Source organism: Macaca nemestrina, chromosome 6 (assembly GCF_043159975.1).
Source record: "Macaca nemestrina isolate mMacNem1 chromosome 6, mMacNem.hap1, whole genome shotgun sequence".
NCBI lineage: Eukaryota > Metazoa > Chordata > Mammalia > Primates > Cercopithecidae > Macaca > Macaca nemestrina.
This window is the reverse complement of record NC_092130.1, coordinates 245714-266177: the sequence shown is the minus strand read 5'-3', so window position 1 is coordinate 266177 and position 20464 is coordinate 245714. Positions and strand designations below refer to the sequence as shown.

The 20464-nt window shown below is 38.3% G+C and overlaps 1 protein-coding gene and 1 non-coding gene across 2 annotated transcripts; both read right to left on the bottom strand.

Annotated features, from left to right (window-relative positions):
* Positions 1 to 2167: 2167 nt before the first annotated feature.
* LOC105484075 (ankyrin repeat domain-containing protein 18B-like) lies at positions 2168 to 12675 on the bottom strand (the record flags this gene model as incomplete). Its single annotated transcript, XM_071097920.1, is given in 5 exon segments — positions 2168 to 2320; positions 4193 to 4451; positions 4454 to 5108; positions 10403 to 10473; positions 12657 to 12675. Coding segments are annotated over 5 exon segments (1008 nt in total), but the record flags the coding sequence as incomplete, so codon positions are not given.
* A 5782-nt stretch (positions 12676 to 18457) lies between these two features.
* Positions 18458 to 18560, bottom strand: LOC112427119 (U6 spliceosomal RNA). The gene has a single exon (XR_003018595.1). It is a non-coding gene; the product is annotated as a U6 spliceosomal RNA (small nuclear RNA).
* Positions 18561 to 20464: the final 1904 nt, after the last annotated feature.

The window sequence follows — 20464 nt, the reverse complement described above, 5'->3', positions numbered from 1 at the left end:
GATAATTTTTACTGTTTTTTATATCTTGACAACTGTGTTAGGCAGGTGGCATTCCAATGGAAGTGGTCTATAGCTCACACTACTGAAAATGGCAGCAAATGGAGAGGGGGAGCGTACAATTTGTAGCTTACTTTTCTCTCTGTATGACTCAGTGGGCAACAGTCAGGTATGTACTACAATGTAAACAGCACCTCCTGGATTGAGTAGGTGGTACATAACCGACAAGACCAGCAGAGACAGGCTGAGCCATGGAGCTGAAAACCCTGGACTCTACTGCTAAATCAAGGCTTCTGAATCAATTCCCTCCCAGCAGCTGTTGCTGTGGCACTGCTTTCACGAGCACTCTGCTGAGTGCTCGGATTAAGGGCTGTACTGTCATTCATAAGACAAGCTGCAGCCAGAACTGTTCAGCTGACAAACTGGCAGCCATCCAGAAATACAGTTCTGGCTATATAGTGAAGGAAGGCAAATTTAGATTCTTTTTTCATACTGAGAAAAAACTTGATTGAACAGTTCTCCTCTATTAGACTAATTATTTTTAATTTCCTATTTAAGTGCTAAAAATACACTTAGAAGAAAAGATTTACTGTGTCAATGTCTCGAATAAGAAATAATTTGCATAGTATAAAGTATTTTGTTCCATGCTAAAAGCCGCCAAGCTAAAATATTTTTAATTTATACAAGGATAGGTGACATGTATGTCATATATTATTTTCCCTTTAAGCAAACTTATGATGAGACGAAATTATCTTCCATTAAAATTAAAGCCATGTGAAATTAAGGGCTAAGTTGTTCCATAGACTGGGCAACAAGTGCTGAGTCATAAGGTCAGTGAGAGTCGGAACAGTCAGGGAAGGCTTCATGAAGAGAAGATTGCCTGCCAGGTCTGAATGGATAAGGCTAGATGAGCAGGAACTGAGAAGGCAGGAAGGGCAACACGGGTAAAACTGGTGCTGGTGCTGCAATCTGCCCGATTAACTCTGAGGATAAAGTACAATGGCAGGGAGTTAAAAACATATGTCCATATAATAACCTGTAAATGAATGTTCACAGTGGCTGTTTTCATAATAGCCAAAAAGTGGAAACAACCTAAAGGTCCATCGGCTGATGAATGAATGGAAAACTGGTGTAGCCATGAAACAGACTATTATTTGACAATAAGAAGAAATAAACTACTGATATGGGCTACAACATGGATAAAATTCTGAAAACATTATGCTAAGTGAAAGAGCCAGTCAGAAAGGACTTCATATTGTATGACTCTATTTATATAAAATATGCAGACCATGCAAATCTTTGGAGACAAAAGCAGATGGTGGTTGCCTGCAACTGGGGTAGGTGGAGAGACATGGAGAAGGATTGCAATCATGGCTAAGAGATGTGGGGTTGCTTTTCAGAGTGGTGAAAATGTTCTAGCATTGAATGTGGTGATGGTTACACAATGCTGTGAATATACTAACAGACACTGAGTTGTACATTTTAGATGGCTGAACTATCTGACATATGAATTCTCTCTCAGTGAAACTGTTTTTAAAATCCAATGGTAGGATCAAGATAATTTTCTCAACTCTCTATTTTGGATGTACATACTCTATCAGATCTGAATATTTCTATGCCATTGCAGTATATTTTAAATGAAAGGGAGATGAAGGCAATGCCTAACTTTTCAAGTAGTTTGTAAATTAACCTAAAGCATCTGCATTTCAAATAACAGTATGATGGCTTTTCTGTACAAGTTAACCTAGAACCTATGAAATGAATAGGAACAGCTTCTGTGTCCATTCAGAAAAGTGAAGAAATAAGAAAACTTTCTGGAACATTCCATTAAACATTCTCCTCTGACTTAATCTGGCTTGCCTCACCAAGGCAATAAGGAAATTATCTAAAAATACTGTTTAACAGGAAAAAAGTCAATTTTCTGTGAGGAATGATGTATAATTCTCAACTTTCCCAAGAGAAAATATTATAAAAGGTATGCAATTATTTTTCAGAATGGCAGAATAAAAGCCAGAGTTTAAGAAATAAGTACGTTATAAAGGTAATAAAATGGTAATAGTTAATTATAATGAAAATACAAAATCAGTCTGTCCACTGAAATTCGTATCCTAAAAGAGTTTATATTATTCAACCAGCTACAGATTAACTATAGACATGTTAAATTCCATACATACTTGACTTCCTACTTGAAATAATTTCTTCTTTGAAGCCCGTGTCTCATCCAAATTAAGATGACAATGTGATGTATCTTCCAGTGGAGACTCTGACATACGAAATTTTTAAGGTGACTGGCCAGTTGTTCTTGAAGTTGCCTTAGAGTCACCTGATAAAATATTTTTGTTACTAATTTTATAAATTGCCTTATTATTAAATTGTTAATATTTAACTCTAATATGCATACTTTGGAAATTATTACCACACACATAGATTCACTTTCTTTTCCTCATTTGTACACATTCTCCTTTATTACTGAATTCATGGGAACACAGACGTGTTATCTTCCTGCCAAATTGGTATTCTCTTACAAGACAGATTGATTCAGCCTATTCATTCATCTCAGACCAACTCAGCCTGAGTTCCTCACACATTCAGTTGCCTGTTCAAATCCTTCCAACAGATTTCTATCTCAGAATAAAAGTAAAATTCCAATGGCCTTCAAGGTCCTAGGTAACATGGCCTCTACTTCCCTCCCTGACCTCAGCTCCTACAACTCTGTCCCGGATTCACTTCATTCCCACTCTACGTGAACTCTGCCACCCCTCATTACTCTGAAAATGGGGATTCAATGTCAAACTCACAAATCACAGACCGCTACAAGTATCTTTGTACTGGACAAAGTTATATCCAAATGATAGTCATTGAGACTTAAAATGTAAATTATGAGCTAATTATTAATAAAAAATATTCAAGGTAAATTATAAATACCTACCAGTGGGAACATTAAATCAAATATTTTTTGCTAAAATTTACATTTATTCCAAATTATGATTTTATAAGTAGATGTCTTTCAAATATTAAGTGGTCAGAAAAATACATAATGTGAGACTGACATATTTTCAGACTTAAGTCACATTAATATGAGTCAAAATAAAGTTATACTAACTAAAATACATAAAAGAGCCACTGAGGCCGGGCGCAGTGGCTCAAGCCTGTAATCCCAGCACTTTGGGAGGCTGAGACGGGCGGATCACGAGGTCAGGAGATCAAGACCATCCTGGCTAACCCAGTGAAACCCCGTCTCTACTAAAAATACAAAAAATTAGCCGGGCGTGGTGGCGGGCGCCTGTAGTCCCAGCTACTCGGGAGGCTGAGGCAGGAGAATGGCGTGAACCCGGGAGGCGGAGCTTGCAGTGAGCCGAGATCGCGCCACTGCACTCCAGCCTGGGTGACAAAGCGAGACTCCGTCTCAAAAAAAAAAAAAAAAAAAAAAAAAAAAAAAAAAAAAGAGCCACTGAAGGAAAAGCACCACAAGACACAGCAACATACTTCAGTTCATCTGGGAAATCTAGAATTAAGTGTCAAAGTGGCTCACTTAATTGAATCTTAATTTCAAAATATTTATTTCAGGTACAAGCATTTCCATTTATCTGCTTCATTGTGGTCTTAAAATGTGGCAACATAAAGACATTAAATTTGTTATTTCAGCAGTATAAGACTACATAGCTTATGAACATTACTCTGTAGCTACTACAATTTCATAGGTGACAATGTCTTTATTCAAAGAAAGCATCTGTCAGTTCTACCTTTTATTTCCTGGAAACAAGGTATGTTTCCAAGCTGATACAGTAAACACTTTTTTTAGTTCTTTATTAAAACAGCTTTGTTAAAATATGATTTCCATACTACATATTTATCTGTATGTTTTAACATACAGTTCAAAGATTTTTAGTAAATTTACTAGTCGTACAACCATCCCTACAATCCAGCTTTAGAACATTTTCATCACTCCAGGACAATCCCTCATGCCCATCAGCAGTCACGACCCATTTCCAGCCCCAGCCCTACACAAACATTCATCTTCTTTCTGTCCCTATATATGTCTTTTCTGGATGTTTCATGAAACGGAATTATACAGTATGATAAATACACTTTCATCTATTTATTTTTATATTGAATTAGATTCAACATATAGCCACAATGAAATGTTTAAATTTTCTTTCTGGAAGGTTAAAAATATTTCTTTCTTCATACTTACTTCTCCTCTGCTTCTTCTTTTACATACTGAAACAGTTTTTCTTTTATAGAATTATATTCATTCATTAATTTCTTATTTTTATCTTCTAGAAGATCTTTCTTTCCACTCTCAAAACAGCCTCCTTGGATATTAATTACTATCTCTTTATCATTGCCTTCCTTATGAGCACCCTCTAGTTGTCGTTTAAGCAAGAGATTTTCACATTCTAGTTGACACAGTCTCTCCGCTACACAGTTGTGCTTTCCAGTGGATTGACTCGTTTAGCTTCCTCATTTGGATGCACCTGCTCCATTTCCTTTATTCGATGCTGTGCTTGCCTCTGGTGCATCTGCACACTTTCTAAAGCCAATGTCTTTTCCCTGAGAGCATCTCTTATCTCATGGAGCTGACCTTTTAAGGTATTTAACTTCATCCCAGCTTTAGAAAATTGTTCAGTTAGCAACTCATTTTTATCTTTTAGTTGAGAAATAGTAGAACTCATTTTTTTATGTACAGAAAAATTATGTGCTCTCTGTAAAATGAATTCTAGGCTTTTTGTTTCTACACTTTCATTGTGCTCATTCATGGCAGCAGCCAGTCTAGAATGGAGGAATTCAACTTCAGCTTCCAGTCTGTCTGTGCGGTGTTTTTCCTTCTCCAATTTTGAATTCAGCCTTGTATTCGCAGCTTTGAGGTCATTAAGCTGTTGCCAACACTGGGACTTTTTTGTTGTTGTTATTTTCTCACTGAGTCTTGCACTCTTTTCAAAGTTAGCATTTATTTCTCTAATACTTTTAATTTCCTGAATATATTCCTTTTCCTTTTTGAGATTGTCATTTTTTATTACATATAATTCCCATCTGAGTGTGGCAATATCTCCCTTCAACATGCAATTTGTATATATCACATCCTTCTTTTTTCCATAACTTTGAAAATCCTAAATAAAACAAAAGAAATTTTCAGCTAGCACTCAATAAAATAACATCATGGTTATCTCTGAAGTGAAAGAACAACCTGTACATTCATGCAATTAAAAGTTGCTGTAAGTGGATATCCAACTGGAAAAAAAGTTGAAGCAAAACCTTGAACCTTACAGAGCATAAATTTCAAAAAGTTCAAAAATTTATTTGAAGTCAATGAATCCATAAAACTAAAAACACACACATACACACTGGAGAATTTTTAAGAATATCAGAATTGGAAAAGCCTTTCTCTGAATTACAACAAAGTCAAAGCATAAATTAAAATATTAACTAATTTGACTAAATTAAAATATTGGAAAAAGGAAATTGCATTTATACCCTGATACCTAACCCAGACACCACCCTATAGTAAAAGCTTTACCTCCACGTGTATTTGGACAGATAAAATTTCTCAAAGTTTTAAAAGTTCTGTTTCTGGCCGGGCGCGGTGGCTCAAGCCTGTAATCCCAGCACTTTGGGAGGCCGAGACGGGCGGATCACGAGGTCAGGAGATCGAGACCATCCTGGCTAACACGGTGAAACCCCGTCTCTACTAAAAAATACAAAAAACTAGCCGGGCGAGGTGGTGGGCGCCTGTAGTCCCAGCTACTCGGGAGGCTGAGGCAGGAGAATGGCGTAAACTCAGCAGGTGGAGCTTGCAGTGAGCTGGGATGGCGCCACTGTACTCCAGCCCGGGTGACAGAGCGAGACTCTGTCTCAAAAAAAAAAAAAAAAAAAAAAAAAGTTCTCTTTCCCTGATAATATTGTATTGTGATTTGACTCAACATTTTTTTAGTCAGTTATAAGAACTTCATTTACTAAATCATAAATCTAGACATTGTACTAAGCACTTCTACAAACATACATTGATGAACTTATTTAGTTATCACAATTCTTAAAAAGAGAGGTTAAAAATATAAGCAAGCTGCAGGATTTTCCCAGGGCTTCTGACTCTACTTCTAGTTCTCCACCAGATCACAGTTACTTCTGTGGTGTAAATATATCAACACAAAAACAGAGAAACAAAAAGACACAGGCATAAAATGTGTCTTCTGTCTTTGTCACCTGGATTCTCCATGAAATAGCCAGATCGAGAGGATGTGACCGTGTGGGGCTTCAGAAACAGAAAAGAAGCTTTCCCTTTTCTGCACTAAGCTATTATTTTCCCCACTGCCTTTTATCCTTATTTTTTCATTTGGATCCTGGGATATAAAAAAAGTGATGGTGCTCACTGAAACAGAGGAACCAAAGTTTACCACAACACAAGGAGCAGAGTGAAACTACTGAGTTGCTACTGCAGAATCCTGGAAAATGAGATGTTCCCCAAGTTTACATTCAGTTACCACAAAAGTTTATAGCTGGAAGATTTACAGTATAGTTGTATACTCTAGCCCCATTATCTACTTGATAATGGAAGTAAAACCAAGAAATATTAAATAATTCACCCAAAGCTCCTACGGTGGCATTACCTAGCATTTTATGGCACCAAAAGGGAAGATACAATTAAATATTACTGAATTACATAAATTACCAGATAAATATATCAAATTAGATAAATTAAAAGTGTGACTTTGGCAAAGCAATTTAATGCCTCAGAGGATAGCAGGAGGCCTCATCTGCTTTCACTTTGAAAGAAGAAAATCTCTAGATTTTTGTCTATCTTTAGAATACAATGTACAGAACTCAGCTTTCTACTATAGAGTCAAATGATAAATTTTTGGCTAAGGAGTTATGCTACTTATATGATAAAATTACACACATCAAAACTTACCATATTTTATTAAACAACATAATATAAAAGTGTGATTCATTGGGAGGCTGAGGCGGGTGGATCACGAGGTCAGGAGATCGAGACCATCCTGGCTAACACAGTGAAACCCCGTCTCCACTAAAAATACGATAAACTAGCTGGGTGTGGTGGCGGGCGCCTGTAGTCCCAGCTACTCGGGAGGCTGAGGCGGGAGAATGGCGGGAAGCCGGGAGGCAGAGCTTGCAGTGAGCCGAGATCGCGCCACTGCACTCCAGCCTGGGCGACAGAGCAAGACTCCGCCTCAAAAAAAAAAAAAAAAAAAAAAAAAAAAAAAAAAAAAAGTGTGATTCAACAGAAACATTGGAGAATGGTGATTTTTTAAAAATATGCAAAAGTATATGTATTTGTTTCCAAAAATATTTAAAATGACCATGATGGAATTATAAGTTTAAACAGTTTGAGTCAAACAAACTTACATGCATGAAAGCACATTAAACAGACATCTTTGGCTGATAATATTTGTTGCAACTCTCAAGCCTGGATACATTTTCAAGTCTCTTCTCAGTCATTGTTTCCCTCCCATTGTGTTACCATTTTATCATTTAAGTAAATGTAATTCATCTTTAAATGAATACAGTAAGAAGAATCTAGGCCGGGCGCGGAGGCTCACGCCTGTAATCCCAGCACTTTGGGAGGCTGAGGCGGGTAGATCACAAGGTCAGGAGATCGAGACCATCCTGGCTAAGACGGTGAAACCCCGTCTCTACTAAAAATACAAAAAATTAGCCGGGGGCGGAGGTGGGCGCCTGTGGTCCCAGCTACTGGGGAGGCTGAGGCAGGAGAATGGCGTCGGCCTGGGAGGCAGAGCTTGCAGTGAGCCGAGATCACACCACTGCACTCCAGCCTGGGCGACAGAGCGAGACTCCATCTCAAAAAAAAAAAAAAAAGAAAAAGAAAAAAAAAAGAGGAATCTAGACCTTATTTCTTTAGCAATTTTCTTTATGTTTAGCTGATTCAGAAAGTCACATGGTATATGGCTAAATTATTTTCCCAGGCCATGTGCTACTTGGAAGACTGATAGTGAGACTTAGGTTGACTAATGAACAAATATTATGAGAATGTTTTCCAGAACTGTCATTTAGATAGCAGCACTAATCTACTTTGACACATAATTACGCATTTAGATAACCCCACTGTAACTATACACATGAGATTTTCTTGAGTAGAAAACCAGAATGAATCAGATAATTTATAAAAAGAGAAGTAGCAAGTGAACCTCTTTCTTTTTATACTTGAACTTTCTTTCTTCAAAGCCAGGAACTCTGCCTGTAACATGCCCACCTCATTCTTAAGCCTTTGCATATCTTGCTGTAAGTCTTCTAGCTATGCTTTTGATGTTCTGTCACTACGGAGTGGAGAATAACTCACATTTTCTCATTCGGGTTTCATGCTTTTATAGCTATTAGCAGTGGGACTGTCATATGTGGCTCCCTGAAACACACTTGCCAGTCATCTTCTAAGCTTTAGAAGAGCTTCTAAGTTCCATATGGCTTGTGGAACAAGCGCTGTATTGGACTTTTGCTTTTGTAAGTGTCTGTAACAGCAGAAATACTGTGGCTTTCTATCTGTATCACATGCCTCATTTCTTTGGAGTGAGAAAACCACAAATCAAAAAGACTTTTTGGATCTCTAGACTGAGGCCAATGTCTAATTTCCAATTAGTGGTATTTTGGTTTGTATTTTTTGTCATTTGCATATCAAACTCTTGATCTTCTTTCATTTCAACCATAACTACTGGGTTCCTTCATTTTTCAATTTCTGTATCATTACAACAATTCTCTTCATCTCTGAGAAACAGGTTACATGTCTGGTTTGTTATAATTTTTACAGTCTGATTTATTTTCATTTGTGTAAAGCTTAGAAGATGACTGACAGGTGTGTTTTAGGGACCCAGAGTATAAATGCAATGAAAAGACATGTTTGTGATGGGCTCCTTCTGTTTAGGCAATGCCTGGAATACCACAGAGTTAGACACTCCAAGACGCATCTGCTTCCTTGCAGTCAGGGATGTGATTCATCAGATTAGAGGACACTCCCTTTAACTTTGTCCCTCTCCAGAGTTGCTATGTAAGAGCTCTTCCTCAGGACACACAGTAATTTTGGATTTTTCAAAACTTTCACCAATCTTCAGTTGAACTTCCTTGTAATGAATTTTAAAAGAAGTCTTGAATATACAGATAATACCCTCTTTATCACAATTCTTGCTCAGTTCTGGTTCTTGAGACATTTTTTTTTTTTTTTTTTTTTGCAGGTGCAAAAGTGGAAAATTAATTTGCTTGTTTTGTTTCTCAGATGTCTTTTCTGTTAGGGTGCATGTTTTAAAATTAACTTTATTCTGAATTAAGTATGAACAAAAAATAGAAAATAATTAAAATTTAACTGTAAAACTTAATCTATGTTTTGCTACCCCTAAGTTACTGGATTATAACTAAGAAGTAAAACATAATTTGCCTTGGCTTAACAGGAGAAAAACATGAACCAGCAAGCTTAATTCTCACTGTTAGTTTGGACTAAACTTAATTCATTATGAAATCTTCCAGAAATGGTTTCACAGATGATATGCAGTATTCTAAAAGCTTTCTCTCTTAAAAGGATTTTGACCTCAGCATACCATAAATAGTGAACCCCTACAGTAAATTCATATTTCTGAAGATTAACCGGAGAGTAGGCAAATGCTAAATTATTAGAAACCAAAATGAACACCAATCAGAAAGAGAAGAAAATTTTTAGATTCTACTTCAAATGCTATACTGTAATGTGTGTGTTATCTGGATAGATTATTTCTTATATTCAGTTCTAATATATTCTAAGTTCCACTAGTGACAGTGGAATAAAAGATTTTAATAACATTTACTATTTATGTTAAAATAAGAAAGTTATTGTTTGTACCCTGACACAAAAGTCCCATTCTGGAAGTCGTAATTCTCTTAACAGGCAGTTGGGTTGATTGTATGACCCCATCCTCTCCCTGAACATAGACACTGAAGGCAACCAGAGACCAAAAAAAACAGAAGAAGTTTTTAACCTCAGCACTGGTGACCGGCAACATAAAACTGCAAAGTTTGAACCACTGGGAATGATGCCTCCTTTAACAGGAGTTGAACTCAGTGGCCATCACTGTCCAATTGTTCATAATTTCTCTAGCTTAGTAATACAACTCCATTTTTGATGTTACTTTCTTTATCGTGAGGAAGGTTATAAAAATAAAAGAGCAAAGAGACTTCTGGAAATTTCTGGCCTCAAGTCCAAGGGTACAGATAGCTATGAGTTACTACAGACTTTAAGAATATTTTAAATTTTATAACTGGCTAAAATGTTTTAAAATTAAATATGAAATTACGATCTGTTGGATTCTAAAAGGATAGTTTAAAAGGTCACTTCATTTGGACTATGCTATGTTATTAAAGAAAAACCAACTAACCAACCAATAGCAAACCAGGAATTTAAATTGCTACATACCTGTGGCTGTTTACTTTCACTTCTTTCAAGCATTTCTTGGTTTTCCTCTGAAGCCACTTTTAAGACGTGTTCTGCTGACAAATCCATATGTTGGGTTAAGATGAATGACTTAGAACAGTTAAAGACTATAATCTTTATAAAAATGGATATAAAACAACATATACTTTTATTTCATAAATGGAGAGTTTAAATGAAGCTTAATGTTTACTGGAATATTTATATTTTTAAGAAATACTTCTAATTATCTAAAACTTCAACAAACCACTTGGGGAGACACTAGATATCAGCAGGTTCAAGCCATGCAAAAGTCTCAGGGTCACCCACAAATTATTCCACCCAACATAAATAAAACTGCTGGAAACAAAGCAAAATTTAAAAATACAGTAAAAACATATAAAGTAATACTTTATTCTCTACTTCATAATAGTATCTTTTCAACAACATGCTAAGTGAGTTATTTACTAATAATTTGCAAAATTTTGTTACCATTATACCTTTATTAGTGTATATCCTGATTTTTACATTTGAAATGTTTTCCTCTACTATTCTGACAAATTTATTTCGTGTTTTAAGACTCTGAATGTAGGCTGGGCACAGTAGCTCACACCTGTAATCCCAGCACTATGGAAGGCCTAGGAGAGGAGACCTGCTCGAAGCCAGGAGTTTAAGAGCAGTCTGGAGACCACAGAGAAACCCTGACTCTACAGCAACTTTGCCAGGCATGGCAGTGTGTGCCTGTAGTCCCGCAGCCTGGAGACCACAGAGAAACCCGGACTCCACAGAAACTGTGCCGGGCGTGGTGGTGTGTGCCTGTAGTCCCAGCTACTGAAGAGGCTGAGGCGAGAGGATCCCTCAAGACCGGGAGTTTGAGTTTGCAGTGAGTCTCAATCATGCCATTGCACTCCACCCTGGGTGACAGAGTAAGAACTTGTTTCCAAAAACGGAAAAAGAAAAAAGAAAAAAAGGCTCAGAATGCTATGTGAAGTCCTCCTTGAATCCGGCTATCTTTCTGCACATATACAGGTGTCTCCTTCCTTGGGGACCTCTTAGTTCTTTGTTGTTTTCTAGTGTCACTCCGCCATCTGAACTGTGCATCATGTCTTTCCACGTCTATACCCCTTGCTGCTAGACTGAAGGAATCTTCTTCTTATAAACAGTCTTTATTTTACTAAATGTTTATGGAGTTCTTGCTAAGTGGTAAGCACTGGGGTTTAAAGAATGGGAATAAAAGTCATCGGGGATGGCCTTTCTAGAGATCGTGCCTGAGCTGAGACTTAGACAGTGAGGTTCACCAGATTAAAGCAGGCAGAGGGCAGGAAAGGTAGCGCATGCCAGGCAGTGGCAAGAGAGGGAGAGAAGCCTCCCAGAGCGTATTTGTCTACATGAGAGATGGTGACAGGGGCATTACCAGCAGCTCAGTAATGCCAGAAAAAAGGGCAGAGAGAGAAGGGGCTGCAGATGGAGATTTGGGCAGAAGCCGGTTTCTGAAAGCCTTATATAAACCAACTATTATTGTCATTTCTTAAATTTTTTAAAAAAGCAAAACAAATTTAAAAAACATAATTCCAAGAAAAAGACCTACATTTTATTCTATCTTATCTTATTTGACTTGATTTTTATCAGAGATGGGGTCTCACTCTGCCACCCAGGCTACAGTGTAATGTTGCTATCATAGCTAACTGCAGCCTCAAACTTCTAGGCTCAAGCAGTTCTCCTGCTTCAGCCTCCCAAGTAGCTGGGATTACAGGTGCAGAACACCACACCCAGCTACATTAAAAAAACAGACATGGGGTCTCGCTATGTTGCCCAGGCTGCTGGACCTTCTGGCCTCAAGGGATCTTTCTGTCTCAGCCTCCAACACTATTGGGATTACAGGCAGGAGCCACCATCCCCAGCAACACCAATATTTTCAAATGAATAAAGTGGAGCTCCATCATTTTATTTTATCATGGATGGGTGAAAACCTTGTAATAAGGCTTGTATACTCGTGGATTTGTGACAAGGAAACTATAGCATTAACTGCGGCTGAAGATTCCCTTGTCTCCCAGTCTCTTTACATGGTTAAGAGTAGAGTAGCTGAGACTACAGGTGCCTGCCACTGCGCCCGGCTAATTTTTTGTATATTTAGTAGAGACGGGGTTTCACCATGTTAGCCAGGATGGTCTCCATCTCCTGACCTCATGATCCGCCCATCTCAGCCTCCCAAAGTGCTGGGATTACAGGTGTGAGCCACCGCACCCGGCCAGTGTCTTACCTTTTGCACCTTCTTCTTTTTACAAATTTGCAGGCTTCATAGCTGTTGTTTCTGTCAAACATGCAAGCTTGTTAGATATTCCTTCTGCAAAACATCATCCCTCTGCCTCCTTGCCTGACAAAGTTTCACTCACTCTGCATGCTTCCCCTAAATCCTATCCATTTTTCAGAAGCTTGTGCTCATCACCACACATTTAAAGGTGGATGTCATCTCATGAACATAATAAATACCTAGTCAGTAATACCTATATGCTCCCAGGTGACATCTATCCTCCATTGATCCTCTACATAAGGGGTCAGCACACTACAGACCACAGGCCAAATCCTGCCTACCATATGTTTTATCTTAATAAAGTTTTAGGAGAGTACAGTCAGGCCTACTCACTGACATGCTACCTATGACTGCTTTCACACTACAATGGCAGGGTTGAGTAGCTACAACAGAGACCACATGGCCTTCAGCTGCTTAAATCATTCTTGAAAAGAGAGTAAGAGAGAGAGAGAGACAGACCACATGGGCTAAAATATTTCCTACTTGGCCCTTTACAGAAATAGCCTGCCAATCCCTGCTTTATACCCTGAACAGAGTGCCCGAAATCTCAAATCTAATCTAATGCCTCCCCTACTCATGATTTTCCAGTGAATTTCTAGAGCAAACACTGCTGGCTCCCTATCCAGGAGCAGTTCCTTATTGTTGCTTGCTGGAGAAACACAAATCTATTCGGATATTTATTATCCCAATACCCCTCCCCAGCTTCAAAAGAGAAATGATTATTCTAAGCTAATCACATTTGCTTTCCCAGTGCCTGGTTTAGGAATGAGCATGTGGTGTGACCCAGCCAATAAAATATTACAAAAAGGGCCGAGCATGGTGGCTTATGCCTGTAATCCCAGCACTTTGGGAGGCCAAGGTGGGCAGATCATGACTTCAAGAGATCAAGACCATCCTGGCCAACATGGTGAAACTCTGTCTCTATTAAGAATACAAAAATTAGGCCGGGCGCGGTGGCTCAAGCCTGTAATCCCAGCACTTTGGGAGGCCGAGACGGGCGGATCACGAGGTCAGGAGATCAAGACCATCCTGGCTAACACGGTGAAACCCCGTCTCTACTAAAAAAAAATACAAAAAACTAGCCGGGTGAGGTGGCGGGCGCCTGTAGTCCCAGCTACTCGGGAGGCTGAGGCAGGAGAATGGCGGGAACCCGGGAGGCGGAGCTTGCAGTGAGCTGAGATCCGGCCACTGCACTCCAGCCTGGGCGACAGAGCGAGACTCTGTCTCAAAAAAAAAAAAAAAAAGGAAGAATACAAAAATTAGCTGGGTGTGGTGGCAGGCGCCTGTAGTCCCAGCTACTTGGGAGGTTGAGGCAGGAGAATCGCTTGAACCTGGGAGGTGGAGGGTGCAGTGGGCCAAGATCACGCCACTGCACTCCAGCCTGGTGAGAGAGCAAGACTCTGTCTCAAAAAAAATAAAAAAAATTTAAAAAAAAATTACAAAAAGTCCCCTGCATACTTCTGAGTTTTCTCCCAATTTAATAGACACATGTGAAAAAAAGCAGCCCTTCCAGCTTTAGATACTATCTTGTGAGAACATCATGTTTGGAGCTGTTGCTAAGTAGCCAACCATGAAAGGAGAAATGAACAAGATACTGCCAACATCATAGCTGAAAGAGGAACAAGTGGGATCCAATTATATCACTGGACAACCAAACGAAGTCTGGTTCTTATGGTTTTGGCCACTGTTAGCTAGGTCTTCTAGTATTTGCAGCCAAAAGCATTCTACCCAAGAAGTTTCCCCTGGCCTACAGGATAAGATCTACTCATTTCTATACTATTAAAAGTCTTTTATTGAACTTGTTTCTAGACACAGGTAAAACAACAACAACAACAAAATCTTTGCTAAGCTTGCCTTCACCGGCACATGCTGCACATAATACATAATAAATAATAACTATAAGCTATTTTCACCTCATTACCAACCACTCCCATATAATTTTTTTTGCACTAGTAAATTTGAACTGCTCATAAACTCTACAAAGTTCACTCAGGTATCCTACGTTTTAAAATTGCTCCTCCTTTTTTAAAAACTTTCATTCTTCATGGCTGCTGCTTCTGTCAAACATGCAACTTGTTAGATATTCCTTCTGCCAAGCATCATCCCTCTGCCTCCTTATTGGCAAAGTTCCACTCACTCTGCATGCTTACCCTAAATTCGACCCAGATTTTTGAAGCTTGCATTCATCACCACAAATCTAAAAGTGCCTGGCACATACTGAACATAATACATACGTAATAAATTATAACAATAAACTCCCAGATGACATTGGGCACACAGTAAGCACTACACAAGGTAGTAAATAAATGACAATGGTATTCACAATCTCCTAACTGTATTTTTTAAATGGATTTTGTAACATTGGAAAAATGCTTAGTCCACAGAAGACACATGATAGTTATTTTTTAAGTGGAAAAGTGTATGAATGAATTAAAATATTTTTTCTTAAAAATTCTGGTAAAAAAACACAAAAATTAAATAGTTATCTGTATTCTATTATGAGTACCTTAAAGACAAAAACTATTCAATTCCATCTTATCTGCTGCGATTTGCCAAACCTAACTTATAGAAGTGGTTTGATAAATATATACTAAATTAATGGTGTCTTTATACAGTTCAGATTGTACAATGCATTTGGTGTTATATTTTTGTTATTGTGAACCATTTTTATAATTTTATTATATATTTTTGAGCCTAGAGTTTGGCTACTGTAATATTTATTATGATCATCTTTTGCCTAATGGTAACAGATTATTATTTTTTTTTTTTTTGAGATGGAGTCTTGAGTCTTGCTCTGTCACCCAGGCTGGAGTGCAGTGGCACAATCTTGGCTCACTACAATCTCCACCTCCTGGGTTCAAGCAATTCTCTCGGCTTAGCCTCCCAAGTAGTTGGGATTACAGGTGCTTGTCCCCGTGCCTGGCTAATTTTTGTATTTTTAGTAGACATGGGTTTTCCCCATGTTGGTTAGGCTGGTCTCAAACTCCTGATCTCAAGTGATCGGCCTGCCTCAGCCTCCCAAAGTGCTGGGATTACAAGCATGAGCCACTGCGCCCAGCCTGGTAACAGAGTATCTTGTTCCAACAAAATTAATATTTTAATTGTTCAGCACATTTTTAAAAATAGCTTGTTCTAAGACGTGAATATACCTCATGAGGTTCCAACTTACGGAGAATGAGGAAAAAAATAACCTTGTTTGTATAAACATACGTAGCATAACTTCTGCTTCTTGTAAAGGAGTTACTTTCCCATCTTCTGCATTCAGTAGGGTATCTTCAGAAATAACCTCCTATTTGTATGGGTGCACACTGGCTCAGTTTTATGGTTCTTATCGCCATTTGTTTACGGTATCAGAAAGGGATTGTTGAGCTCCCAGTTCTGAAGACAGTTACTTTCTTAGTGACACAGACTCCTGTGTAATACAGTTGACCCTCAAACAACAGAGTTTGAACTGCAGGGGCCCACTGAGATGCAGATTTTCCTTCTGCCTCTGCAACCCAGAGACAGCAAAACCAACCTTTTTTCTTCTTCCTCAGCCTAATCAACCTGAAGATGATGAAGATGAAGATCTTTGGGAGGATTCACTTCTGCTTTATGAATAGTAAGTGCATTTTTTCCTTTTCTATGATTTTCTTTATAACAGCTTCATTTCTCTAGCTTACTTTATTGTACAAACATAGTATCTAATAATGCAGCACATACCACATATGCGTTCATGGACTGTTTATGTTATCAGTAAGGCTGCCAGTCAATGGTAGGCTATTAGTTAAGTTTGGAAGGAGTCAAAGTTATACTCAGATTTTCAACTGCACAGGGATCAGAGCCACTAACCACCTTATTATTCAAGAATCAACTATAATTAATATTTATTTACTAAATACAAACCATTTATTATAAAAATTAAATAGAAGATCCATTTGCATCACAAGTCCAATTTGTAATAATGTGATTATAGAGGAAAATAAAACATACTAACTTAAAAATCTAATTTCTTATTTATATTTACACAAAAATATCATGTAGAATTTCAGGGAACATAAGTAGGTAAATGCATGGTTTTCAGACAATACTGCGAGATTATGAATTAGCTACAACTAACTTGTTAATTCTGAATTCTAAACTAAATAAATTAAATTTAAAAATTAATTTATATACATATATATTTAAAACTGCTCTTTTATGATTAAAACTATATAACCTTACTTTTTTTTTTTTTGGAGATGGAGTCTTGGCTCTTTTATCCAGGTTGGAGTGCAGTGGTGCGATCTCAGCTCACTGCAACCTCCACCTCCCAGGTTCAAGTGATTCTCCTGCCTCAGCCTCCTGAGTAGCTGGGATTACAGGTGCCTGCCACCACGCCTGGCTAATTTTTGTATTTTTAGTAGAGATGGGTTTTGCCATGTTAGCCAGGCTGGTCTCAAACTCCTGACCTCAGGTGATCCACCTGCCTTGGCCTCCCAAAGTGCTAGGATTACAGGCGTGACCCATTGTGCCTGGCCTATAATCTTACTTTTTAAAATCAATAAGACCACCAAGAGAAATGAGAAATTTACTATAAGAAATCTTACCTTGACTGTCGTTTTGAAGATCATTTTAAAGTATCTTATTTTTATGTTCCAAAATTTGTTGTTGGATGCTATGCATAATAAATGTAATAAATAAAATTACTATTTTAATAGTGATATGAAAAATATTTACCAAATATATTAAATTCTTAAAGCATTTCAGACAATATCAGAGCTAATATCAGAACTCTAATGTCCTATACACTTTAAAATTTTAAGCTCTATAAACTTACTAAGCTTCTGATTAAAGAAGAAAAACATGAAGTACTCATAAACTGAGAGAAGCGTAGCTCAGTAAATTAATTCTAGTTAGCTTAACATCCTGGAAAGTGTCCTGCACTCAGAGTAAGTCCTCACTCTGTAACCCATAGGTATTTTGTTTTTAGACCAGTTGCTTCTCTTAGGCTCCATGGCTTTTTCAAAAAAATAAGGATTTTACTACCTTACTTCACTAGGTTGTTAGGAGAATATAATGAGATAACATGTTTAAATATTCAGAGAAATAGTAAAGCAATGGAATAATTTATTCTTGAACTGTATTGCTGAAACAATTTTGGAATCTCAAAACCTGATGGGCATTTTTTCATAGGTTCTAATATTTGAATGTCACAGTTTTCAGAAAATGTTACTAAGTGCTCATTTTGGTTATCAGTTCTATTCACTGTGGCTTGTAGTTCAGGGCATTTTAGCTAATTCATAACTTGTAACTAAATTTATATATAAATATATTATTATCTCATTAAAATAGATTACCTAATTGTTCACTATTCCTGAGCTCATCAATCATACCAAGGGCAGAAAACTCATAAATGTCAAAACCTGACTTGGACAACTACCATTCCTTCTCTACTTCCTCAAACTCAGAGCCAGCAGGTCTGTGTTAGAGGCTGCATCTTCTTGGTCCTCTCCAACTGACATACAAGACAAAACCTGGCTTGTCTTGTTTTTTGGTTCCATGAAAGAGATGCAAGTTAACGTTTCCTCATTTCCAAGTCTTGGACTAACAACATATTTGCATGTAACATCCCATACTCAGCGCTGTTCTCATTTCACAGATCACCTTACGTGAATACTTTTATAATAACAGTAACAACAATTTCAATATTAGATGTCTCCTGTTTTGGTCTGACTTGCACTATTTCCTTGGAGCTAGTTAACAAATAGTCAAATGACCTTGGGACTGTGCAAAATGTGGAATGCTTTCTGAATCTGTGTGCCATCCTTAGGCAGCAGCCATGCTTATCTGCTCTGTATTGATCCAGTCTTAGAATATGTGCTGCTGAAACAAGTATAAAGCCCTGTTTTATACATGGACACTCATGAGTCATGGATGAGCTTAGCTCTGTTAAATCCAAATTACCTACTTTAGATACAGAGAATTCTATTGAATGACTTCCTGTGAGGTAGAATTTTAAAATATTTTAAAAACTTGAAGTAGAGATGCAAGTAGCCTGAGAGATTTTCATTATTATGGAAACACATTACCTGAGGGGCCAACTGCAAGTTGGTGCCCACGACTCTATTGAAGGATAATGTGGAGCCTTCTGCTATCTAACAAAAGCTGCCACACCGGACAGAAAAAAACCTCAAGGTACAGATGTGATAACAAAAGGGAAAGGGAGCTCTGATCTCTTCCTGCAACATTATTTGAACGTCCCTGACTGCTGAGAACAAGCCCAACTGAATTTGCTAGAGAAAAGATGAACACAGGTCTCAAAGGATAACTTACCATCAAGGTCTAGGCTCAGCCTAGCTAAGAGGTGGGCAAGAAATAAGGTTTTTAGTGTTACAGCAGGGGTCGCTTTACTTACTCTGTGTGTGGATAAAGCCAGGAGGCCTTGCTGGCGGAGCAGCGTGCTGGGAACAATGGCTGAACATATGTACAGGAACTAAAAAACACAGTGGCTGTGAGCTTTGCGTGTGAGTCACACGAAGAGTGAGGGATCTGAGTCAGTAAAGGCATCACAAGCCATGCGCGGTGGCTCACACCTGTAATCCCAGCACTTTGGGAGGCCGAGGCGGGCGGATTACAAGTTCAGTAGATCGAGACCATCCTGGCGAACACGGTGAAACCCCGTCTCTACTAAAAATACAAAAAAATTAGCCAGGCGTTGTGGTGGGCACCTGTAGTCCCAGCTACTCAGGAGGCTGAGACAGAAGAATAGTGTGAACCCAGGAGGCGGAGGTTACAGTGAGCAAAGATCACGCCACTGCACTCCAGCCTGGGCAATAGAGCGAGACTCTGCTCAAAAAAAAAAAACAGTAAAGGCATCACTGTAGCTGTGAACTGTGTGTGAGTCACCACAAAGACTGAGGGATCTGAGTCAGTAAAGGCAACACCATAGCTGTGAACTGTGTGTGAGTCACCACGAAGAGTGAGGGGTCTGAATCAGTAAAACCATCCTGGTGGCAAAGGTCAATCATTACCAGATTGCAGGACCAGTTACCATGGCAGCAATACAGCAAGTGAATCAATGGAAACCACAGAATGTTTAGAATGGCCTTTCTCCCCCAATCTTCTGACTTGTAAAGCAAGATTGTCTTCCTTGGACTTAGGGAACCCCTTAGCTTTTTGAAAAATTCAAAGGATGAAGGCATAGGAGATAGCCCAAGGGGACAATGCAAGACTTTCGCCTAACTGGGCATTTCAAGACCCAATGACTAATTAGAAAAGCCAGGCCAGGCATGGTGGCTAGCAGTTTGGGAGGCTGAGGCAGGAGAATCTGTTGAGCTCAGGAATGTGGGCAACATAGTGAGACCTTGTTTAAAAAAAGAAAAAGAAAGAAAGAAAAGTAAAAGATGTGACACTATTTATATCTCACATGTAAGGTTATACTTGGAATAAAATGAACACTGAGATCCCTAAGGATAAAGGTCTTTAAAAGTCCTGAAAGAATCTTACACTCATTGCTACTTCTAACTAGTCTAGCTTTCTGTTTGATTTCTGGCTAAAAAGTGGACTAATTATCAACAGCATGTACATTTACCTGGTTCTTTACTAAAAATTCCACCATTTGCTGTCTCTTACAAATTATAGCAAGCAAAAGTGGTGTATTTCCCTCCTGTGAGAAAGCAAAAACAATTTATAATTCACAAAATTACATATTTCTCAACTGAACTAAAAATCTCCTATAAGATGCTATGAATTTAAACATACAATATAGAAAGAAAGTAAATGCAAAGCAGTCCCTT